The 25470-nt window shown below is 51.5% G+C and overlaps 2 protein-coding genes across 17 annotated transcripts in view; both read left to right on the top strand.

Moving 5' to 3' along the window:
* UBR5 (ubiquitin protein ligase E3 component n-recognin 5) overlaps positions 1-15378 on the top strand; it is a 58425-nt gene extending 43047 nt beyond the window's left edge. For 11 of the 16 annotated variants that reach the window (XM_078612154.1, XM_078612216.1, XM_078612242.1 and 8 more), the window contains 15 exons: positions 389-744; positions 1172-1292; positions 1739-1837; positions 2457-2700; positions 3364-3471; positions 4000-4157; positions 4810-4940; positions 5413-5473; positions 5855-6027; positions 6876-6960; positions 7478-7648; positions 8910-9023; positions 9578-9722; positions 10083-10168; positions 11178-15378. In XM_078612154.1, coding sequence (XP_078468280.1) covers positions 389-744; positions 1172-1292; positions 1739-1837; positions 2457-2700; positions 3364-3471; positions 4000-4157; positions 4810-4940; positions 5413-5473; positions 5855-6027; positions 6876-6960; positions 7478-7648; positions 8910-9023; positions 9578-9722; positions 10083-10168; positions 11178-11390 — 2265 coding nt within the window. In that variant the 3' untranslated portion in view covers positions 11391-15378. Of the gene's footprint in view, positions 1-388; positions 745-1171; positions 1293-1738; positions 1838-2456; positions 2701-3363; positions 3473-3999; positions 4158-4809; positions 4941-5412; positions 5474-5854; positions 6028-6875; positions 6961-7477; positions 7649-8909; positions 9024-9577; positions 9723-10082; positions 10169-11177 lie in introns of all 16 variants that reach the window. The other 5 variants (XM_078612179.1, XM_078612258.1, XM_078612282.1 and 2 more) reach the window with 1 other exon arrangement.
* Positions 15379-15479: 101 nt separating this feature from the next.
* LOC144731260 (uncharacterized) lies at positions 15480-25219 on the top strand. Its single transcript, XM_078612295.1, has 6 exons — positions 15480-19868; positions 21323-21513; positions 22074-22240; positions 22530-22665; positions 22972-23142; positions 24207-25219. The coding sequence occupies exons 1-6, from the start codon at positions 19661-19663 to the stop codon at positions 24672-24674; spliced, it is 1341 nt and encodes a 446-aa protein (XP_078468421.1). The 5' UTR covers positions 15480-19660; the 3' UTR covers positions 24675-25219.
* Positions 25220-25470: the final 251 nt, after the last annotated feature.

Genomic DNA, 25470 nt, shown 5'->3' on the forward strand with positions numbered 1-25470 from the left:
ACTTTTTTCCCACCATATGTAGCCCCAACCGTGCTATTCTAAAATGTGCGGTGTAGGTGATGTTGGTGGTGGTGTTTTTTGGGAGTGGAGTAAATCATCATGGTGGTGATGATAATGACAGCCTGGATGCTGATGGTGGTAGTGATGGAGGTGGTGATTGTGGTGGTAAATGTGGAAGAGCAGATGGTAATAGTCGTTGTCAAGACGACAGTGGTGATACTGTTATTGATATTGGTTGGAGTGGTGATGGTAGCGATTATGATGTTGTACTTGGAGAGAATATTTGCAATGATGGTGGTGACACAAATGACCGAAAGCACCGGCTCTCCCCTAGCCATTCGGCAGCCAGCACCAGCTTCACCTTTCTTCTGCTGGTGCCCCCACGCAGGTCCTCCCCACCAAGATGTCCTACTCCACCAACCTCGCGAGCGTGAGCGGCATCGGCGACCGTCAGCGCCGGCCCGGTGGAGCCAGCACCTCCACACCGGAGGCGCCGACCACACAACAGCCCCCACCACCACCGCCACCACCACCCCCTCAGCAGCAGCAGCAGCAGCAGGCGGCTTTGCCAGCGCTGGTGCCTGTGGAGTTCCGTCCATCTCTCTTCCCCCCTCCGCCGCCGGCTGCTGCTGCTGTAGATGTGAAGCCAGGACCATCTTCTGCTGCTGCAGGAGCAGCAGCAGCAGCAGCAGCTGGTGGTGGTGGGGCAGCCGAGTCAGAGGAGCCGGCGCTGTCTGCGTTCAGGTGAGCGTTGGTCTGCACTCTCGTCCCCGCGACGTAGAGCGGAGCCAGAACCTCAGAGCCAGGGTTCGAGCCCCCCGTGCCTTGTGTTTTGTGAGTGCCGTTCTTCGTTTGTTGCTTGTGCGTGAATGTCTTTACATTCGTGTTTGTGTGAATGTGTGTGCACATTGGTATATTTACATATTGTTTACACGTTTCTTTATTCATGGTAACATTTTAACACAAGGCACACAATGTGTCTACGCGCTTATGATAATGTAGTATTAACTGATTTGTTTTTTTTTGTGTGTAGTGTGTTTGCACGTTGATGTAAATGTGTGCATATTATGATCGTGTGCGTGTTTCTCGGTTGCACATTAATGCTACAAACACTTTTCAAATGTATTGTGTGTTCTTTTAACAAATGTGTGTGTTGTGTTTGCGTGCACAGGTCCCAGTGCAGCTTCATGGGCATGGTGATCTCGCACGACATGCTGCTGGGGCGCTGGCGCCTCTCACTCGAGCTGTTTGGCCGCGTCTTCATGGAGGACGTGGGGGCTGAGCCTGGATCGGTACGCACTGCCCTTCTGCCTTGCCCTTTGCTGCCCTGCCATAGCTTCTGATGTTTACTCTGCCCTACCCCCTCTGCCCATTCCTGCCTTTTCCTACTACCCAGCATTTCCCTACCCTGTCTCACCATGCTTGATAGTGCCCCTGTTTGTCTTTCCCTCCCCTTCTCCCTTGCCCTTTCCCTATTTTTGTTTACATTTTCGACCGGTTCCCTATTGCCGTTTGTATCACGACCTTTGTAACCGCGATTGTAACCTAAGATCTGTACTGTATAACATCTGTACCGTCTCAGGAAGCTCATAAAATAGAGCCTCATAGCTTATTGAGTCGTTCGTGCTGAAGTAAAATTGCATCTATTACCCACACCCGACAGGTGTGTGGCACTGGCACGCGCGTTTGTGGCGAACCAACACTAACCTGCTACCCACCCACCTACCTCGATCCCCAGATCCTCACGGAGCTGGGCGGCTTCGAGGTGAAGGAGTCCAAGTTCCGCCGGGAGATGGAGAAGCTGCGTAACGCACAGTCCCGCGACCTCACCCTGGAAGTGAGCTTGCCGGCCAGGGCCAACATTTGCAAGTACACCGCCGCTGGAGAGAGGAGAGATAGCCGTCGCCGCCAAGTGGCGTGACATAGCCTGTGAAGTCCTGCAGCAGTGGTTCTCCTTGTGGATTCCGTGGACACTTTATTATTGTCACCCTCAAGTAAAATCTCTCAAGCTCCAACGAGCATCGGAAAAATGCTTGTCTCTGTTGGCAGCCCCGAACCGGGGTTAGCGATTCAATGTTTCCTTGGCCGGTGCTACAACTAGTCGCAACTATAAAAATATATAAAAATCCCCCGTATAGCCTTTATACACAATTGGGTCAGTTGCTGTTTGCGTACACCAATTAAGGCCAGCAACACGCTTGTCTGACATTGTCTTCCCAATGCTTATGTTTGCACACCAAACCTGGAACTCATTTAAGGCTGAGTCGATTTAGGAGATGCCCAAGGCCTGATATTAGCCGTGGCCGGGAATCGAACTCCGGCAGCCGTGTTTGTAGCACGGTGCACTAATCACGCACCCAGTCTTCCACAGTGTCAGCCATTCGACACACCCACCCACTGACCTGTTCACTCACCATTTGCCCGATGCCCTCTTGTGCCACCTGCACTGCGTGTAGGTGGATCGCGACCGCGAGCTGCTCATCCAGCAGACCATGCGGCAGCTGAACAACCACTTTGGGCGGCGCAGTGCCTCCACGCCCATGGCCGTGCACCGTGTTAAGGTCACTTTCAAGGACGAGCCGGGCGAAGGCAGCGGCGTCGCCCGCAGCTTCTACACGGCGGTTGCCCAGGCGCTGCTCTCCAACGAGAAGCTGCCGAGCCTCGACTTCATCCAGCAGGCCAGCAAGGGACTGCCCGCTAGTACGTGTGTACGCACGCACGCTGACACGGAAGACGGCGTGCTCTCCAGTATTACCGAAAGAACCAAGAAGATGAATCCCTGCAGTCACGAAAGCTTAAAATCGAAATTTGCTCTAGAGTCGTTTCTCTAGCTCGCTATCTACTCTGGTCACGTACACATTGGCGCCTACTCTTAGCCCGGGTTTAACCGTCTGTTCTTCAGCGGCTCTTCTACTCTGTTCGACACCGCCATCTGGCTGTTCCCGCTGGTGTTGACCAATCAGTTTTAAGGACAATGCATATATTATCAGAGTGTTTTTTTTAGCATTCTGACCACAAGCATTGTGGTTAATGCAGCCTTGATTCCTTGTTAAAGGTTTCATTTTGGTGTTTTAACATCTTAACACCTGTTTTGTTGCCAGAAAAAAGGGGGAAAAACCTATGATCATATTTTGGTACTGGCAAAGGAGGTCCCATGATGAACCAATGCAACTGTTCTATCTACACGACCATATGCATCTTTATACGCTGCTCATGTTTTGTTTTGTGCGTGTTCCTGCCCAGGCATCCGTCTGAGTTGGAAGAGCGAAGTTTGTTTGCTTTGCTCGTGTTCCTCATTTGCCAACCCTACCTACCACCCTGACCCCTCTCCACCACATCCTTTCCCCACCCCCACCAATGCAGGCCTGATGCAACGTCTGCGGAACCGCGAGCGTGAGCGGGAGAGGGAGCGAGAGCGCGAGCAGCGCAGGGCGGGCGGCCTGAGGGCCGGCTCACGGCGCGAGAGAGAGAGGTCTCACACACACACGCGTGGCCGCACGCACGGCGCACGTACAGCTATACATGCAGTTATACGCAGCCACGCACAGCTTTAAAATAGCGATACATCAGCTATGCGCAGTTATACACAAAGGTATTAAGAATGTTGTTGATTTTGAGGATGGTGGTAATGCTGGTGGTGGTAACTGCTGTTCAATATACCAACGAGAACCACAATGATGGCTGTGATGTTGACTGCAGCCTGATGTTGGTGATGATGCTAATGGCAGTGAATCTCTTAACGGTTCTGATGGTAATGACAATTGGTGCCAATGATGGTGGGGCTCATCGTGGCAAGATGCTTGTAGCAAATAATATGCTAATATTCCATTGTGGCTAATAGATTAAACAAAACTGTACAAACGAGACAGAAGGGATCAGAATAAATATAATCTGACAATGCATCGAATCGCCGTGGCGGGAGTGGTGGTGTGAATCGCTGCATAGCTTAACAACCGCGATGATGATGGTGATGTTAACGATTATAATGATGACGACGACGATGGTGGTGCAGGGAGTCTCGGCGGCAGCTATCGATCGAGGCGCGGCCATTCCACAGCAGCTCGGAGGGCAGCCCGGCCGAGGAGTACGAGCCTCTCCCTGCACATCGGCAGGCGCTCGGGGAGCGGCTCTACCCACGCGTGCAGGCGCTGCAGCCCGTAACACTCGCACTCGCTCACTTCCACACACACACACGCTCGCACATACGCACGCGCACACACACGCACCACTGCTCCCCACTCGCACTTGTTCAGACTCGCCAACACTTAATGCTTGTGCACACGCCTTGCATTCGTTCACACACGCGTTTGCTTACACAGTCGCTTGCACACACACGTTCGCACTCGCCAATTGAACCTTATGGCGGGACCCCGGGGTCCAGAATAAACGGAAGTCTAAATCGTAATTAATGAACAAAAATTTTGGCGACTCCGTCCCACCGTGCACATAAACGCCGTAACCCACCTGGTGCGGATCATTCTGTTGTCGTGTCGTCCAAGCGCAGCGAGGACGAACGCGCAGAAGAAACAAAACTTTGAAACTTTGATTAGCGCATCGTGTAGAGCTCGTCGAGAGGAACAGATTGTCATATCATTCGCCTTCAACAGACATAAAATTACGTCGCAAAGCAGTTTATGCGAGAGCCGGGGGCTTATGGGACTCCGGGGTCCCGCCATAAGGTTCAATTGCACATGCATTTCATATTTCAAGACAAAAAACCTGTGCCGATAGCACAATTGGAATATAAGTGGGAGGTCGGAAAACAACGAAGTACCTTTCTGGTAATTGATTGTGTGTGTTCGCACGCAGGCCCTGGCTGGGAAGATCACGGGCATGCTGCTAGATCTCTCGCCTGCCCAGCTGCTGCTGCTCCTAGCAAGTGAGGACTCCCTGAGGGCGCGTGTGGACGAGGCGATGGAGCTGATCATCTCGCACGGGCGGTGAGCGCCCTACGCCGCACCGCATGGCTGTCACACCACACCTTAGGTTACGGGTGTCTCATACCACACCGTGCGGTTACAGGCATCGCATCACACTGCCTCTGTGTGTGTAAGGCTCAACCTTTGTACGTGATTTTGTATGTGTGGCCGTATAGGTGTGTGTGGGGAGCAGTAGTGTAGTGGTTATCACGCTGTGCTATGAACTTGGTGACCCAAGTTCGATTCGCGCACAGCACGTCCAACATCGGTGACAATTATCTGAACCAGTCCTGGGCTTCCCCGAGGTCGACTCGGCCTCAAATAAGTACCCGATGTGGTGTGCAAACATCAGTACTGGGGAGACAAAGGTGGCTGGGCGTGGTGTTGGCCACCCACCCCCGTGTGCGCTGTGCCGGCCTTGAAATGTGCACTTGCCGCAAAAGTCTGTTAAGGCTATAAGGGGGTCTTTGTCTTTGTTTGTGTGTGTGTACAGGGATGGGGCAGCAGAATCTCTGATGGATCTGCCCATCCTCCCTGACTCGGACAGACCCCAGGTAAGCCCCTTGCACTCCTTGGCGTTGGTGTTAACTCAAGAGGTGAACATGTCTCTCTCAATAATGACTAGGTCGACACTCGAGGTAACCTTTACCATCTTACATTGTGGGGTGATGCTCATCGCCACTGCTGGTCCTGAGCTCGTGCTGAAATTTCCTCGTTCGTGTGGCAGGGGATGGTCTATCTTTCCTGAAAGCTACATTATCATCACCAACAGCTAGCATAAAATTACCATAAATGGTAAAAAAATGCATTCTCGCAGGCGGAATAATGTTTCAAGGAGTTACATACCTCGTGATAAAATGTACCATTGCATTGACATCCACGTGTTTGCGTGTGTGCGAACGTACGTATGTTTGTTCACGCGTGGTCATGTGTAGGATGGGCGCAAGCGACTTGGCAGCCGCAGCGTGATGGACACGGACCAAGATGACTCGGATGACTCGGAGGACAACAGCCCGCTATTCTACCAGCCGGGCAAGCGCGGCTTCTACTCCCTGCGTGCCGGAAAGAACACGGAGGCTCGGCTCAACTGCTTCCGCAACGTCGGCCGGTGAGGGCGCTTGACTTCCAACGCTCCCCGGTATCTGGTGCCCAGGGCCCGTCCATAGGGGTGGGGGGTGTGGGCTCCGGAGGAAATCTCACTGTCAGCCCCCCTGACACTTTGAAACCGAACCGGAAGTATTACATCTGATGCCGCGACGTCAAAGCGCAGGCCCCCCCCTCCCCCCCCAAAAGCGCAGGGCCTAGGGCAGTCGCCTCGATTTGTCGTACCCTAGGGATGGCTTTGCTCATGCCGACGAGCTTATAATGGCTGTTGTCAGAGCCACAGATTGGACCCTGTTTAGTTGCGCAGTTCAAGCCCTGGGGCAGGGTGTCTCTCGGATGGTTCATAATGGTCATGCCGGTCACTGAGCTGGGTTCTGGGATTTATATCCAGGCTGTCAGTAATACGGGATTGACACAGGTTTCATCTGTAGAAGGTCTGATTGAGTGACGCAGGCACGAAATGGTTCTGTTGAGCCAACGAGCGGTACGGCAGAGATGTTGGGTTCAAGCCTTGTGACTGGATGCGTGTCTTCAAAGGTTCATAATGGTCATGTCGGAGCACTGAGCTTGGCACTCTTAAGTGTCTGTATTCAAGCCCGAGGTCTGAATTTCTCTCTGGATATTTTAATGCCAGTATCATCCGGGTCCTTGATTTAAATTCCATGTCTACACTCTCGGAAATCTCAACCGGATTATTTTGAGCAGTTAAACCCGTCTTGCTTCCCTTCCCTGGTGGTGACAGAATAAATTCCTGCTATTTTAAATTGTTACGCATCACACAAGATCGTTGACTCGGCAGCTGTTGAATCACCGCGTGTACGTGCCTGGGTGCGTGTCTGCGTTTCTTTGCAGGATTTTGGGGCTGTGTTTGCTGCAGAACGAGCTTTGTCCCATCACTCTCAACCGCCACGTCATAAAGGTCATCCTGGGCCGTAAGGTGAGTGACCCCTGGTGTAGTAGCACAGCTTTACCAAAGATCTCCGTGGTCGGTTATAACTTATAACGCATACTCTTGGGTCTTTCAGTCAAGTCACTTAAAGACGATTGCTTGTGTTGCGATCAAAACGTCGTGATCTATTATATTTTATTTACGTGACTTGACCGAACGACCCAAGAGTGAATTCCTGCAGTCACTAAAGCTTGAAATCAAGATTTAACTTATCATGCGTTTAGCACGAAATGCACCGTCACCCTGCTAACAGAATGGTGATAATGGGAACACCCTGGTAACGGTAGTGGAGTGCAAGCAGTAATGCGCTGGTAACAGTAACACCCTGGTAACAGTAACACCCTGGTAACATATCCTGGTAGCATTTGCATCCTGGTAACGATATCGCAGTATTAACAGTAGCGCACTGGTAATGGTAGCACGCTGGTAACGGTAACGCTACTAACGGTAGCGCGCTGGTAACGGGAGCATGGTTGTAACCGTAGCGCGTATTCCGCGCGTGCAGGTGAACTGGCACGACTTTGCGTTCTTCGACCCCGTGACGTACGAGAGCCTGCGTCAGCTGATCCTGGCGGCGCAGAGTTGCGACGCGGATGCCGTCTTCAAGGCCATGGACCTCACGTTCTCCATCGACCTATGCAAGGAGGAGGGTGGCGGGCAGCTGTGCAGCACACCGGTATACACGCCTCCTCGCCTGTCGGCTCACTTCCGTGTGAAACAACCTTATGCTAATAATTTTCATTTTTCAGGTGCCGTCGATCCCACGTATGGAAAGTTGGAAATAAACCGATCCATGGTAAATGGCAAGAACTAGGGGGTACAGGACAATTGAAAGAGGTGAACTTTCAAGACACTTAAATAGCTCTCGCCACTCTGTCCTATTTGCAAAGGCAAAGCATTCTAGAATCTACCTGGGAGCTGGACTGAAAAGTCCAATCACCCCAAAAAATGAGTCTCGATTTCGGAGTAAGTACAATGTCATCAATCCATTAGTCCCTCTGTTAGTGTGGATACACACATCAGAAACTGCGCTTATAAGGAACGATTATTTCCAATTGGTGAACATTTTTACTTGGTTGAAAAAAATGGGACTGACGGTTACAGATGAGACGAACGGCATATGCGAGAGATGCGGCGAACGAAACACAATATAGAAGAAATGGGAAAAGTTGGAACAAATGCTACTGCAGAGAGTAGAGGCGAGGCGGTGCAATTGAGACGTAGATGAAATGGTGCAAGCGAGATTACAAAAACAGCTCCTTGAATGTACGTGGATTCCAATGTTCATGAGTCCGTTACATTATAAGGTCGCACTCATTACACAAAGTGCTTGTCACAAATGAACCACACAATACCTCGCTGATCTCATCAAGGAGCATAAACCATCACGCGAGCTCTGGTCATCCTCGCAGCAGTGGCTTTTGGCTAACCATCGAACAAAGACGGTCACTGCATCGCGCACTTGCAGATGTGCTTCTGCGGCCATCTGGAACGCTCTTCATTCCAATATTAGGAAGCCACTGGAGCTATGCACTTTTAAATCTAGATTGAAAACTAATTTTTTTACAACAGCTATTTCTGTTGAGTTTGTATTTCCCCCGCACTTCTGATTAGCACGGTGGGCTACGTACGGTGCGAGAGAAGTGAAACATACATACATTACACGACGTCTGAAACCAAGCCGCCAGTTTATTTTGTTAAGACCGGGGAAAATAGCCAAGCGGAGCCGGAGAACGTCTGCGGTGGCCAGCCGAGCTCTCGGGAGTCGGCTTTGACCCGTGCTGTTGTGCCGTGACGTAGAGGCCGACCGAAATTCGGTTTCGGTGCCGAAAGTTGGCAAATGGCCTCTTTCGGCATACTTTCGGTTTCGGCCGAAACCAGAAATTCAGTTTCGGTCGGCCTCTACCGTGACGCGCCGCTCCTCCTGCCGCGTGTAGATGGAGCTGGTGCCAGGGGGACTGACGGCGCCGGTGACTCCGGCCAACGTCTACGAGTACGTGCGCAAGTACACCGAGTACCGCATGCTGGTGGCGGCCGAGCAGCCTGCGCTGGTGAGTGAGCGCCGCCTCGGCTCCCTGCGCCGAACCCCACTCGTGCCCCATTGTGTTTTCATTGCCGCCCAGATTCACGTTGCCAGTCGGTGTTTTGATTATGACCGCCCCGTGTTCTGGTTGTTTTTGTAGCCTTGGTTTGCTGTGTTTCCCTGTCTCGTATACTTGTGCCTGTGTGTGCCCATGTGCCCGCATGTGTTTCTGTCTCTCCACTTTGTTCCGTTTTTGTGTCCATGTGTTCCTCTGTCCCCTCATTTGCCTCTGAATTATTCTGTGTCCCTGTGCATTGTTGTTCCTGTCCCTGTGCCCACCATTTGATTAAATTTCCTCCTGTTTCCCCATTCCTCTCCAAAATGTCCCTGTGCAACACTCACACTTCTTGCGGCCCCCGCCGTGCATATCCCTGCCTGTCAATGTGTGTCCCCTGTGCCCCATGCGCCTCCCTTGTCCATTCTTTTGTACCTTCGTTCACTTCCCCGTGCCTCCCTTTTGAACCCCCTGGTGTTCCCGCATCTCCCGTTCACCTCCCCGCGTCTCCTGCCGTGCGTGCCCAGGCAATGCGCCGCGGCGTGCTCGATGTGCTGCCTCGGAGTGCGCTGGAGGACCTCACCGCCGAGGACTTCAGGCTGCTCGTCAACGGCTGCGGCGAGGTCAACGTGCAGATGCTCATCAGCTACACGTCCTTCAACGACGAGTCCGGTGAGAGGCGGCGCTCGCCGCTTTCGAATTGGGATTTTGGCTGCGTGCGTGAGATTCTTCGACCCGTGGTCACGTGCCTAGCGAGAGCTGTTGGTCTCAGTTCGGTCATCCCATCGCTGCATGCGAACCCATTGCGTGACACAGTTGAATGAGCCTCCCAACAGTAGCGTGAGTGAGTGGGTGGATGGATTAGTTTTTCTGGTTAGCGATTGAGGGAGCAAGAGTGCATTTCTCTACATTCGTGAGAATGGGTGAGTGAATGACCGAGCGAGTTGGTGAATAAGTGTGGGTGGGTCGGTGAACAAGTGGGCAAATGTGGTGGTGAGTGAGAGGATGTTGGCGGCGTTTGTGGGTGAGCAGGCGAGAGTGCCGACAAGCTTCTGCAGTTCAAGCGCTGGTTCTGGTCGATTGTGGAGAAGATGAACATGGCCGAGCGGCAGGACCTGGTAAATACAGGGGTCACAGCACCCGTGCACATAAACTCAGTACACGAGCCATTGCCTACAAAGATCCCCCGTGTAGCCTTAAACAAACTGTTGGGGCAAGTGCTGTTGGCGAGCACCTATGGAAGCCGGCATGGCACACGAGGGGGTGGGTGGCCAACACCATGCCTGGCTGCCTTTGTCTCCCCATACACTGCACCAGGTACTCATTTAAGGCTTCGTCGACCTAGGGGAGGCCCAGAACCAGTTGAGATATGCGCCACTGTTATTGGTTTTGAGCGGTAATTCAACTCGTCACCTGGTTGATCGCTCAGTGCGCTAGCTACGACACTCGCTCCCCACGATGCCTAACACAACCCAACACACTCCACTACCCAATACGTAACACATAAACAACCCAACACACCACACACATCCCCACTACACCACACACACACACACACAAATCAAAACACAAACCGATATGCCACACACACCACATGCACACACACCAGTGCACATGCCATCCTCTTGACTTGAGTGCACTTACGCAGCACACACAAACTTAACAGTTGGGCCAACACACATACCAGCACCAAAACACTGACATACAGACCATCACTTACATCAACAGTCTCACACCCAGGCCACACTCCGCAAACACAATACCCACACAACTCTTTTGAGCATATCACCCCTCGTATGCATTCTAGCATATTTAGTCACTTGGCATTCATTGATTTAAAATTCTTTCTTATGCTCACTTCATGCTTCAAAGAATGCATGTCAGACCTGTTAATGGCGATTCATGAAAAATTCTATGCAAATGTGCATGATAGCTAATGAACCAAAACAGACAGTGAGAAGGGACTCAAAATAATAAACGCTTAATTTGGTTCAAATCCCCGTATCGTGATGTCAGTTGGAGTGAGTCGTTAAATTACGAGTGAACTACCCTATAACACCCTCTCCTCCTCATCAACCCTCCTTGCACTCTCCTCCCCCGCTTCTCCCTCTCCACCCACCATCGCAGGTATATTTCTGGACGTCGTCACCATCCCTTCCGGCTAGTGAGGAGGGCTTCCAGCCGATGCCATCTATCACCATTCGCCCGCCCGACGACCAACACCTCCCCACGGCCAACACGTGCATCTCGCGCCTCTACGTGCCCCTCTACTCCTCGCGGCAGATCCTGAAGCAGAAGCTGCTGCTGGCCATCAAGACCAAGAACTTTGGTTTTGTGTAGTGGGGCCTGTCGGCACGTCTTGTCTATTTGTCTACCCGTCCACCATTCGTCCACCCGACCACTTGCTTGCGCGCTCGATCGTTAAGGGCCGAGGTCACCGTGCACTCAGGAGGCAGGGTTTGCGCATAATTCGCCTCTGTAAAATAAAGATAATTATACAAAAAAACACTTTTAAACAAAAAAGAAGAAATGGGAAAAAAGAAATGAAAGCGTAACCGGGGGCCGCTCTCGTACGAATGTGCCATGCGACAACGGACGTCAAGGTGAAGCCATTTGGCAGCGTGTACACCCAGACTGTATAAACTAATAACAGTAACGAGAATAGATAAGACAAGAGGAAGGGTGAGAGGGCCTAATAGCGTAGCTCACTTTATTACGCCTTTTGCCAAGTGGGGAGTTGCGAGCAGAGCTGCGAGTTTTGGTTTATATTTAATTTCACTGTTTTGTTTTTGTTAACATTTTGTTATTTGTGGAGGCCCCATGCTCGGTGGGGGAGCCTGGCCGACACGTGGGGCCGGCCGCGTCCAAAGGGCCACCCCCCCCCCCACCACCCCCCCCCCCCGCCGCCAACGGCGCTGACTCTGCCCACGTGAGCGAGCCACTTTTTGTTGAATTACTGTTGTTTCACATTTTACTTTATTTTTTACTCCGTGATAAGAGCTGGGATGATTAGTCAATGAATGGACTAAAATTTGTTATCCACTACCGTTTTGTTGTGATTACTTGGGCCCTTTTAAAATGGTTGCCGCCTCCCACATCCTGCCTCCTGAAGGCTGAAAACCTCCCCCCCCCCCCCCCCCTGCAAGCCACGCCCAGTGTGAGGCCGCTGATGATGATCTGGAGACTTGAGCAGATCACCAGCGCAGCCGGGACATGTGGTAGAAAGCCCCCTTATTTGCAACAGTTTTGTTTTCGGATTAGTTGAGTAATCGAGCCGATAATCGGTAGAGTAAATGATTACTTGAATAATTGGACGTCCCCAGCTCTGCACCGCAAGCACCTTGCTTACATGTGTTTAGCCGTATGTTGCACGCATCATAACCCACCGTCGTAATCACCCATTCCTCGTCGAATTTTTGTTTCTACGCGCGCACTCGCCGTCCCTTAGTTAACCTGGCCGAGAGCACCATGAGAGTCGTGTCGAGCAAAAATAACTCGACTATCTGTAGACATGAATGGACAGTTCTTATTTTTACCGTTGAATTCTTCGGGGACCGTTTGTTTTTGATTAAAGACCTGGAATGTTATGCCACAGGTGGCAAACTGGGCCAATTGGTGGCATATAGCCGAGTTCCAAAACATCCACTCGAGCAGATTTCTGCTGCTGCGTCTTGCCTCTGAAATTTAGAGACTCAATTAAGTCTCCCCAAGTGCAGGAAAATGGGATCGCCCGAGGCTTGCCACTCGCTACACGTGTGCACTCGGGTGGAGAAGCACTGGTGATGGCCCCCCCTTGGCTTGTGCGAACAGTACATCTCGACTTCAAGCAAGCACACGGTCTGAGGCTGGTGTAACTCCATATGCAGCAGGGAGTTAGGCCCGACCTGGTCGCAGATGTCTGGTTGACATCGCCAAATGGAAAGCCCTCTCCATTGCTTGTTTCATTCGGAAATCTGAAGAGTCCTATTGTTTTGATGGGAAGGATATTTTTTGTTGTCGTGAAGAGCTGCACCTTGGTTCCAGAGGGTCTGGCCAGAGGGGATGTGGTGGGAATTGGAAAATGCCACCAGCTTTGCAAACTTGAACTTGCATCGGGTTCCTATAATTATGTTGAAGAATATTCCGTTTGGAACCGAGTGTCATTACATTAGCTCTTGATGCTTGTGTTCTGCTGCCGTTTGTGCTTCTTACAAGTAAGCAGAGTAAACAGCTCTTAGTTCAAGTCGCCTTCAATGTAAGACGCATATTTTGTTTTATTAGCGTTTTTTTAATCCGGTGGTTTTCCTGAGCAAACCTTCAGTTACTTTTTCTCACAGTAGTCTTGGGTGAATATTAAAGGAAGACATTGACGTGTAAAGAAAATGCAAAACAATAACAATTGGAATACAGTAACTGCAAAGGAGTTTCCCGTTACCTGCATTTACGCTTGGCGCATCTCCTGCTTATTGAACTCTGCAATATCTGCGTTCACACTGGGGGCAGTCTGTTCACATTGAACTCGATGTGATCAAACAATCTCATTCACGCTATTTTAAAAAAGGCCATTTCTTCAATGTCTCCACGAAAAATGTTTGAGTGGACTCGTTCAATTTCACTCGAACTCGTGTTTCGACCGCTGCGTGTACACGCAGATGTACAGTCCTTCTGAAAACCTTGCACCAGATGAGTGCCTCCCCACGCCATCACGGGGCTTGTTTGAGCATACTTCACACTTTCACCACGCTGCAGTGTGGTAAAGGTGAAGGCGGGGGCATAGATGCAGGAGCATAGTACAGTAGTGTGTTTTTTCTGCACCACCCTCAACTGTCAGTCACGTAGCCATGCAGAAGCCTATTGCCACCGGACGTCCAGAGAAAGTCATTTATCCATATTCTATCCAAGCTCAACTCTGCTTAACTTACGAGATGTGATGCGATCGGGCCAAGTCCGGGTGATTTAGTCAAAGGCTTAGACCAATCTGCGTATGTCATAGCAATATACAACCGTTTGTTAATCCACTGCTGGATGAGATGTCCTCCATGTTTTCGTTATTATTGTTTTGGACCACACTTCACGCTGGTCAGTGCGAGTTGAAGTAGGAAACTTTGGGACCATTTACGATATCGCTCGACTGATGTTTGCCGTCGCTGGGAACTGAACTCGGGTGGCCAGGTTCATAGAGCGTTGTGATAACCACTGCCCTACACACGGAATAATTTTATGTATAAGCATGCGAGAGCCCATGAGACAAGATTTGTGCTCGCAAGGGAGACCTGGGATGCCGACAAATAACTTTATAACATAAATCTTTGTAAAAATGTGAACCCCAGCCAAATCTTGGTGAAGCTTTGCAAGAATAAATAATACAAAAAACAATCACTAATAGACATTTCTGTTAGACATTTTGGCCAAATATCAAAAGTGCAGTGGTTCATTGCGTAGATGTAAAATGCTTAACATAGCACATATACATACCACATGCAAAGTGAGCTCTGGAGTCAGTGAGGTTATCTACAATAATAAGTAAGGGTAGTTGCTATCAAACATTTTAATTATACCATTTTCATCGTGTTATTTACAGGATGTTCAAATTACATTGCCCAGTGTGAACGTAGTTTATTCATCCCATGGTGTAAGTCTTCTATAAGCAAGTGCCCACGTTAATGACACCCGGTGGCATGCAGCTCAGAGGCTCGTGCACGTTTGTAATGAAGGTGGTGGTGGTCGGGGTCGTGTGGTTCTCATGAGTGCAGTAGAGGGGTGTGACTGGCGTCTGCCACGTGCACACAGGTAAATGTGATCGTCTGTCAATTCTGAACATTTGTTCCATTTTATTTGTCTTTGGATTCCTGAAGTACCAATTCGGACACGTGATCATATAAACAAGGCCTATGAAACTATACCTTTCCTCCCATTTGAGCGAGCGTCGGTTGTAAACCATCAGAAATCGCCGATACCTGTTGCTGGTGGAATACAATACCTCGAGGAATGATTCTTGTGTTAGCTTGAACCTTGCCACAGATTTATTATTTGGATAAACAGGAAACCTGGCACGACACGAGATGGTTGAGACCTGGCGGGAGTTGAACCAAATCAGAGGTTGCCTTTTTGCCAATACACGCATCTGACGCTTCGTGGCATCTTCTGTAACGTCCTGTAAAACGGTCTCAATGAAGATGAATTGTGTAAAGGTGTTTATTGCGACTGGCTTTCGAAAGGTTTGTGCACGCTTGCATATTTTTGTTGTTTAAAACTTGTACAAATTAAGATGCCAACAAAAAGTAAGGATCATTGAATCACACTGCTGTTACCAGATAAATTGCGAATAAAAACATCACCCCAGACAACAGGATTCGCTTGGTGTGCCAGGCTATGTGCACATGAAGGCCCACGTGAAGCGGGCAGGTCACGGGACAGACCCAGGTGCCATAGGTTGACTGGCTGAGATGACTGTCCGATGCACCACCTGTGCCCTCCACTGTGCTAACTTGCTGTGTTTTAGTTTAACACGTCGGCTTTCGTGACCAATGTTCATAATCGTTTTTTGGGTTAGATCGTGGAAATGTCCTTAAAGATTTGTCCATGAAGCCATCCAGATATACAAACAGACATAACTTCAACCGAAAAGATGGATTCAAATTGAGCAATCATTGGAAGGATGTTATTAACCAAGTTAAACTTTAGCTACCTTATAGTTTATATTCATACCCACATCTCCAGTATTTCACTCCCAGCCTTGCACACTACCATCAATAGGAAATTTGACGTGCAGTGTTTCGATCGTGCAGATTTGCCGCCCCAACCCTCTTCCCTCCCACCCAACGTACTAGCACAGATATAGTTCGAACTCTAGGAACATCCTTGCCGCTCTCCCTGCCCCCACACTCACCCTGGCCCCCCCCGCCCCCTCAGCTATATAATCCCTTGTTACAGCCATCTCTTTGGCGTACTTCAGCGATTGTTTTCGCTGTGGTGGTCCCCACCTGGTGAAGGATGCTTGTGTTGCGCCCGAAACGTCGTGATTTAATTTAGTTTTCATTTTTTATTTTATTTCAATATTATTTTCACCTACGTGACTTTACCGAAAGAACCAGTCACGAAAACTACAAATCTAGAATATGTATGGTATGTTGAACTTATTTCGCACCGAACGTGGCCAACCGTGCTAATCAGAGGTGCTTGGGAAGGACAACAAACAACACAAAAGCAATTTTAAGGAAATTAGTTGTCGATCATGATTTTAAAGTGCATCGCTCTCCAGTGGCTTCCTAATATCAGAAGAGCGTTCCAGACGGCCGCAGAAGCGCATCTGAAAGTGCGCGGTGCAGTGGCGGTCTTTGTTCGATGACCAGCCAAAAGGCGCTGTTGCGAGGATGACCGGGGTTTGCATGATGGTTTATGCACCTTGAGATCAGCGAGGTATTGCGGTTCATTTGTGGAAAGAAGCACTTTGTGTGTAATGAGTGCAACCTTATGTCAGCACTGGGACGAACGTATTCAACACTACTTTACAGCCCTTAGTCAATACTCGACGTCTGGGCGAAAGCCCTCCCACGCCGTGTCCGCTATGATGGTTGTTTGACCACACATCGTGCCCATAGGGTGCGGGTTGCTCAAGAGGGGCCCAGGGACATTTCGGCCATCGCCACCGATGTTTATCATGCCCCAGATTTAATCTCTGTCCCCCACCGCTTCACCGGCTGGTTTTATCCACCACAGCGATGATGGTGATGATGGGTTGAGTCGAACCCTGACCAGCAGGAACTCTGGGAGCTTGAGGGACTGCAGCATGGAATCTGAACCAAACCCCCTCCAAAAACTACATCCAGTACGGATTTTATAATGGTTGAAACTCAACACTGTGGCACTATGATACATCCTATGGGTAAGCTTGGGATTTAAAGCCACATCATCGCTAGGTGTATTACCACCAGTTATGTGTCGAATTAAAACCGCTTTGTTCATGTTGACATTCGAGGCGTTTCATAACGAGAACTTAAATAAACCAAGGTGAATAACGTGGAGCGATTTGTATTGGGCATGGGCGGTGATAAAACAGTCGGGGGGGGGGTGGGGAAGGAATTACCGTAAATTTACAGAGGGGGCTTTCTCCCAAAACTATGACAGTCTCGGTGGCCCCCCTCAAACTGAATCTGGCTCTGCTGACCAGCATTTGAATGTGGGATCTGCAAAGTTGGTGGAAATAGCGACCCCTGTATGCATGTATGTTGAATTTCTTTCGCACCGTACGTAGCCAACCGTGCGAATCGCCAGCCCCGGTGCTGGCGTGTGGTCATTATAAACTATAGGTAAAGAATTAGAATATTTATTCATATTGGAGGAATCCGATGAGCTATAAAGCTATATTCTCTCTCTTATTTTAGCCAGACGGCTTGGTAGACATTAGGAGTTCCCACATTAAGTGATGTCTCTGTGTGTGCTGTGAGTTGTGGGGGGCGGTAGTGTAGCGGTTAGCGCGCTGCGCTACCATCCCGGCGAACCGAGTTCGATTACCGCTCAACACCAGCGAAGATTATCTGAACAGGCCCTGGGCCCCCAACAGGTCGATTCAGCCCTTAAATTGGTACCCGGTGCGGTGTTTAAACATCGCCACTGGGGAGACAAAGGCGGGCGTGGTTCTGTCTACCCACCCCCTCGTGTGTCGTTCCGGCCTTCATAGCTGCTCGTTAAAAGCACTTGCCCCAACAATCTGTTAAAGGTTATACGGGGGATCTTTGTCAGTTCGTTGTATCGTTGTATGGTGGTGTGTGAATGTTGTGTGAAGTGTGTCGTGGTGTGGTGATGACATCCGTGAAAAATGAGCTTTATAACTCATCGTATCCCTCTAGTATAGATACATATTCTGATTCATTCAGGGAGCGCAGGTGATGCATCTGCCAGTCAGTCAACTCGTGCGTGGCACCTGAATCTGTCCCGTGACCTATCCGGCGAGCCTTCGACGCTTCACGTGATCGCCTCAAAGTGCACCTAGCCTGGCACAAGCCACCTGCTTTAGTCACCTCCACTTAGTGGTAAATTGCGGCGTTGCGTTAGCTGTGTGTGTATAAGTAGTGTGTTGAATATGGCGTGTTGTGGTGGAGTGTATGGTGTGGTGGAAGTGTTGTGGTGAAGTGTATGGTGTGTTGTGGTGGTGTGTTGTGGTGGTGTCTTGTGTTGTGGTGGAGTGTCTGGTGTGTTGTGGTGCAGTGTTGTGGTGGAGTGTTGTGGTGTGGTGTGTTGTGGTGTGTTGTGGTGTGTTGTGATAGTGTGTGGTGTTGTGATAGTGTTTGGTGTGGTTAAGATGTGATGGTATCTTAGTATAGTGGTTGAATCTGGTTGAGGATATTCTATCTGTGGTGAGAGTATGATGTTGCTGTCTCAGATGCTTATGGAACACCAGTCCTGTCAGCGAGCACCTATTAATGCCATCGCCACAGTATCACTTGCCGTGGGCAGCTCCACATTCAGCTCCGCAGTGCTCATATCCACACACCGCAAATACTCAGTCTGAGTCGACCTAGGGGAGCCCCCACACACAGGACACGGTCTTTACCTCCACATTTAGACACAAGTATTTGCCTGCCACACATTCACACACGAGGACAACTCCACTCCGTTGAGCTCTCATCGCTTGTGGCCAGGTGGCTTCTGAAAAATAGCTCTAACCGCTGGGTGGGCTTTTACCTGACGAAATAAAAAAAATAGTGGCGGTAGTAATACAGATTTGAAGTTTTCGTGACTGCAGGGACCCATACTCTTTGGTTCTTTTGGTAAAGTCACGTAGGTACAAAAAATAAAATAAATTATGGTTGTCCCACCTAATGATGTACGCTTGTGTTGTGCCCGAAACGTCGTGATTTAATTTATTGTAATTTATATTATTTTATAACTACGTGACTTTACCGAAAGCACCAAACCGTATGGATTAGTAATACAGTCTATGAATACAGCCTCAGTCAAAGCCCCCCACGTTTTCAAGCAAAAGAATCCGGATTTTGTACACAGAGAGAAACGGACCCGGATCTCGCTCATTGATCCCCACCCTGCCCCCCTCGTCCCTACATTGACACGCGGGCAATCCTCATTGGCTTGGCCACATAAACCCATTACACAGACACACACACACAGCCCAGCCTCTTTGTTTGATGTTCCCTTTGCCCACGTCTTTTAGTTAAGTCCGTCTCGCCCTATTTATATTTCTCTCTCCTCTCTCCCCTTTACTGTTTTAGCTATAGCTCTGTAATTGTAGTTTAGTGTGGTTTTTGGTTCTATTGTAAAGCGGGTTGTGTTAGTTGTGTAGTCACGGACTGTTTAGTGTCTCGATTGTCTTGTGGGTGTAAAGTTACAACAGCTTTTGTCTTTGTGTGCCTGTCTCTCTGTTGCTGTGTATTTGTGTCTCTGCATATTCTTATCTATATCCCTACCTGTCTGTGTTGCTGTGTATTTGTGTGTCTCTGCGTCTCAATATCTTTGTCCCTCTGCATCTCTCTCCCTCCCCGTGTCTCAGAACGCATCTGCCCGGAGTCTGTTTCTTGACCCATCTGTGCGTCCCCTGCCCTTCACAACACCGCGGTTCCCGTTCATCAAGAACTTGCCGTTTAAAATATTTTTTTAAATCCAATTATCCCACAATGACATCTGCAGCTGGTTCCGTTCCGGTTCGCGCCGGGGCCCTGGTTTCCCCCTTCTCTCCACTGCTACTCTGGCTGCTGCTGTCCGGGCTGTGTGGTACCCAGGCTGACATCCCGTTCCCCAAAGACCAGGACATGGACGTGGAGTTTCCTCCTCGTGGACGGAGGTCGGATTCTGGACTCCCGGACGGACATCTGAGACCCCTGGGTGAGTGCAGCGGAAATTCTTGCACGTGTTGATTTTTTGTTTTTTTATGTCCTGATATGTCGGACTTCTTTCGCACCGTACGTCGCCAACCGTGATAATATAATCGGTGATGGGGGACGACACAAGGCCCAGATATGCCAGCAACAGCACTGTTAAAGTTGGAATACGTTAGAATGCATACCCCCCCTTTTCCTGATGACGACCGCTTGTGTTGCGATCGAAACATCGTGTTTTTATTATTATTTTAGTTTTATTATTTCAATTAACTTTATTATGATTTAAAACAAATTTAATCTACGTGGCTTTACCGAAAGAACCAAATAAAAATGCATAACCTTGTTCTTGACTCGAAAGGCGATCGACTGGCTTCTTGAGTATTTATAATCGATTATTACAACCGACGACAGAACCGACGTTTGTCGATTCGCGTTGCAACGTATTCACGCGGCTGGCCCCTCTGCAGCCGATAGAGGCCGCTACGTTCACCACCACCACGTTCTAAAATATACCGTCCTCGTGAGCGATTCCTATAACTAAAATCGCGATTCCCCGGATCCCATCAATTACCTCAAGTGGCATTCGCCTCGTGTCCGCGATGGCGAGTTTGGCGTCTCCAATCGTCGGGAGGACTCGGGTCTCGGCCCAGAGCTGTGCCTGGGGCGACCGCCCCGGGCCCCGCGCTTTGAGGGGCCCGTGACGGTGTCACAGCTGTGATACTTCGGGTTTAGTTTGAGGGAGTCGGGGAGGGGGAGGTTGTCCACACAGTGCGATTTCCCCCCCGCACCCCACTGGACAGCCCTGCCAATGACTGCACTAAAACATCCGTTTAGTGGTCAAAGTAACTCCCCAATGTGGCTCACAAACGCGCCAGGGTCGTGGTTGAGAATCATGCAGCGCGCCCCCGAAGACTGCAAAGAGGCAACCGCGAGCCGCGTGAGAAGTACAAGTGCAGTGCTCACCTCTACAGGCTTGGGTGAAGGGCACTCTCCGACGCAAGGTGGTGCACTGCTCGCTGTGAGAGAGCTTCCGAAATGTGGCCCGTCTCTCGTGACTCGGACTGGCACAGTTTGGAATATGTAATCGGCGACGTTTCGGACAAGGGCCCTTATTCAGAGCACGTCGATCGCTCACCACGTGTGTGCTGAGAAGGGCATTTTTACTCCAAACGTCGTCTCTTGTTGTATAGATGTTTCTTTTAAGGCCGCATTGTTGACGAATGAGTTGATTTTGTTGTTGTTATATGTACTTGTGCACCACTGCCAACGCAATATCACTACATCATCAGTTGGGATTGACAGTAATTGGGGGGGGGGGGGATCATCCCAGCTAAATTATGTACGGACGTGTACAACAATAGAACACGTGGTGTTATCGCGTCTCTCTGTGCTCTCGTCCCCGCTGCTGCAACGTGACTCTCATGCCCCCCATGCACCACTCCCATACACCCCCCCCAGGCTACCAGCGCAAGTCCGACGGCCGCGTGCTCGAGGTGGAGGGGGAGCCGAGCCCCCAGGAGGTGTGGGCGCGCTGCGCTGAGCCCGGGGAGCCGTGCTTCATGCCTGGGGGTCTCCCCCCAGAGTCGTGTCCAGAGTGCGTGGCCTGGAGCCGAGACAAGGAACTCCGCGAGGCGTTTGGAGACCTACAGGTCTCACCCGCTCACTCGTCCACTCACCCGCTCACTCACCCGCTAACTCGTCCACTCACTCACTCACTCGCCCGCTCACTCGTCCACTCACCCGCACTCGTCCACTCACCCGCTCACTCGTCCACTCACTCGCTCACTCACTCACTCGCTCACCCGCTCACTCGTCCACTCACCCGCTCACTCGTCCGCTCACCCGCTCACTCATCCACTCACCCGCTCACTCGTCCACTCATCCGCTCACTCGTCCACTCATCTATCTGCTCACTCATCTGCTCACTCGTCCACTCACCCGCTCCCTCGTCTACTCACTCACTCCCTCGTCCACTCACCTACTCACTCATCGATCCGCTCACTCATCCACTCACCCAGTCACTCATCCACTCGCTCAATCATCCAATTAAAACTACCTATTGCCCGAAACGCCTATCTTGTTTTTGTTGTTGTAACTTGGTGACCCGCCCCCTACTGGACATCTGTGAAAAAATACCTTAAAAGCTCATCGGATTCCTCCCGCAGTCTAAACAAAGACTCTGATCGTCGTCGGCCGTGTGTCGTCATAGGTGGAGGTGGACAAGCGGCGATCGCGCCGCGTGGCGCAGCACGTGCTGCCGCTGCGTCGCTTCCTGTCCGCATTCCACGCCGAGGAATGGCAGCTGCGCTCGCTGCTGCCCGACGAGATGCGCCGTCACGTGCGCGTGCCCAGCGGCCTCCACTGCGGCCCGCTCAGGTGCGCTCACCGAGGGTGGCCCCCGCCGAGGGGCGGAACCGTGACGCGCGAGGTTTGGCGAGAAGCGCCGGGCGACGCTTTTGAAGCAGGCGAGGCGAGAGGAAGGCATTGGCGAGATCGCTCAGACGATACAGGGCAGGGCACTGGGAGACATCGGGACAAACATTGAGACCTGCAAGACGATACAAACTGGGTGATACGGGTGAGCCAGGTTGTAGAGGTGTTCGTGTGTGTCTCTGAGCAACTCCCCAACCCCAACCCCTACGCTGCCCCACTGTGTTGACCACAGACAGTGGATGCAGGGCGCCGTGCTCACCCTGAGCTCTGGGAGGATGAACCAGCCCGTGCGTGCTCTGCATGACCACCAGCTCACGTGCGCCATGGACGGGCGCCTGGACTACATCGTCATCCCCCCGCGCTTCCAGGTGCGCGCTCCTCCACTCGGCACATCGTGGCCGGCTCGTGCAGCACGGCGGAATGCAGCGTGCCGTGGGTGTGGACACCGCAGGACCGTTGTTTTTTTTTTCTATTGTGATAAAACGCAAGCCTGGTCGACATTGGATTGCGGGGAGGGAAACAGAAACTCCGTGAAAGTTAAAATTCGGCGCGACGAGACCGTACCTAAGGGGTGGGAGGGGGGGTGAGGAAGTTGTACTCGCCACACAGGACCGTTGCTAACAGCTGTCGCCAGCGAATAATGATGGTGGTGGTGGTGGCTGGTTGTTGCCCAGGGTGCGTTCGACCTGGAATGGTCGCAGCTGGAGCTGGAGGGAGCGACGTCTCCGCTCGACGTCGAGATGGTGAACGTGTTCGCGCACCAGGAGGCGGCGCGCGCCTCCTGGCGCTGGGCCACGCTGCGCTCCGGCAGCTGCATCTTCGTGCCTGCAGGCCACCTGTTCCAGGTGAGACCAGCGTCGGATTGGGTCGCGAGGCAATCCGGGCGTCTCTTCTCTAGTCTGTGCAGTGCCCGATTAGCCCCCTATATCCAGCCAAACAAGTTGCTTGGGTGTACATTGAAACTAAAAGAAACTTTTATTTCACCAGGTAAAGCCCACCGAGCTGTTCGTTCTTTTTCAGAGGCGACCTAGCCACGCATGATAGCTCATCAACAGTGGTTTATATCTTCACCACACGTGGGAATTTATCGTAGTAGCCAATTAATCTGACCGCGTGTTGATTATGACTACGGAGGGAAAAACCGGGGGATCTGGAGAAAAATCCACTTGACCACCACGGGGAGAGAGAGAACACGTGGACTCTAAATATAGAACAGGTATCGTCAGGGTCAGGATTGAACCCACAACCTCCTGCGTACCAGGCGAGGGCGATAGCAGTATCTCGCCACCGGCATGCGGGAGCTGGGTATGCGAGCTTCATGACCTGGCAAATGCACCCTAGCCTCCCTGGAGGAGCTCGGTGATGATGGGACCGTGTCCATTTTTTTCAAGGATCCATGAGATCGTCAGACAATGTCGAGTTCCCAGGAATGGGAACTCCTTATCTCGGATCAAAGAGAAAGATGCCCTGATAGTTGTACAATTGCTGGTGCCCCTTCTTGTGGATGGAGACCACCAGTGCATTGCTCCAATTCTACGGAATCCATTTTGTGGTCCAGGTAGTTGTAATTACATAATATAGGCCAGCCTGCACACAATCACCAATCTCTCGCCACAGTTCAATTGGAATTAATTTCTCCCCCGCGTTTTACCTGACCTCTAGATAACACACGTCACTGTATCCATAGAAACCCTAACCCCAACACTGACTTTGTCTTCAATCAAAATCAGATCTTAGCCTCTTCGATTCTCCAATCTCCCAATGTCACTCCTCTCATCTCTCCTTGTCCCTTCTTCTCCCCCACTTCATCTCCGTCTCTCCCACCTCATCTCCTCTCGTCTCTCCCCTCACCTCCTCTCCCCACGTCTCTCCGTCTGCCCCCCACCTCCTTCATCCCTCAACCCCGCAGGTGACCTCCTATGGCCGTGCCCTCACCATCACCTTCCTGCTGTCGCCCGTGCCGTCGCCGTTGGGCGTCTCCGACTGCGAGCACCGCGTGCCCGGCCGGGGCCTCCCGTCGCTGTCCGAGATGACGGCGCCGACCTGGACGCTGGCCCGCGGCGGCCTCCGGCGGCCGCTGCGCGACCACGGCCTCGACCCCGCGGGGCTGCGGCGCGACCTTCTGGCCGCGATGCGCGCCGAGGCGGCGCTGGACGGCGCCGCGTTCGCCCGCTTCTTCCGCGCCGCGGCGCTGCCGGAGGCCCCGCGGGAGCCCGGCGAGGCGTTCGTACGGCTCCTGGGCGGCGCCGGCGTCGGGGACGGGCATCTGAGCCGCTCCGATGTGGAGGCGTTGAGCGTCGGGCGGCTGAGGGCGTTGTCGGCGGATTTGGGGCACGACGCGGCTGCAGGGCACCACCTGGACCACGACGAGCTGTAGGGGAGGCCGCTAGGGGTCACCGCTTCGTCCTGGGGGTTTCCCCAGAACGTCCGCTGTCTGGGGCGGGGCGGGGGGCAGATGTCCTGGGAAATGTTCGTGAGCGGGAATCGAATTTCCAATATGGACCAACACCAGCGATGAATGTCTGAACCGATCATGGGCCTCCCCGATGTCGACTCGGCCTTAGTCGAGTACCTGGGGCGTTGTGTAAATGTCAACATTGGGGAAACAAAGGCGGTCGGGAGTGGTGCTGGCCACCCACCCCCTTGTGTGCCATGTCGGCCATCATAGGTGCTCGCTAACAGCGCTTCTCCCAACACTCTGTTAAGGCTATATGGGGGATCTTTGTCTTTGTGTATACATACACGCATCTATAGTACACTTCCATGATTACATGCGTACAAATGTAAAAAGCTATCGTGGGTACGAATTCGCATCCCTGAACCACCGCAGCCAAGGCTTTACGGAGCCACTCTGTTGTAAGTTTGTGACTTTGTACCGTGCTTGAAATTCCCCAATAAAGACAAAAGGCTTTATTTCTGAAAGAGAAGATGCTGGGGTCTACTCATTGCGCGAGTCTCCACGTCGCCGGTGGGAGCGCACTTCGCCGGGTACGCAGTCAAGGCTAAGTTAACCAAGAGGAAGCCCCAAGAAGAGCTTTGGCCATAACTTGGCATCCATGTTGTCATGGCCGGGAATCGAACCCACGCGGACGATTTATAGCGCAGGTGCGCGAACCACGGAGCTTTAACACGGTCAGGCTTGGTCCTGACCGCACCATCCTCCCCGTGTGCCC

This window comes from Lampetra planeri, chromosome 2 (genome assembly GCF_965212315.1).
Source record: "Lampetra planeri chromosome 2, kcLamPlan1.2.h2, whole genome shotgun sequence".
NCBI classification, from domain to species: Eukaryota; Metazoa; Chordata; class Hyperoartia; order Petromyzontiformes; family Petromyzontidae; genus Lampetra; species Lampetra planeri.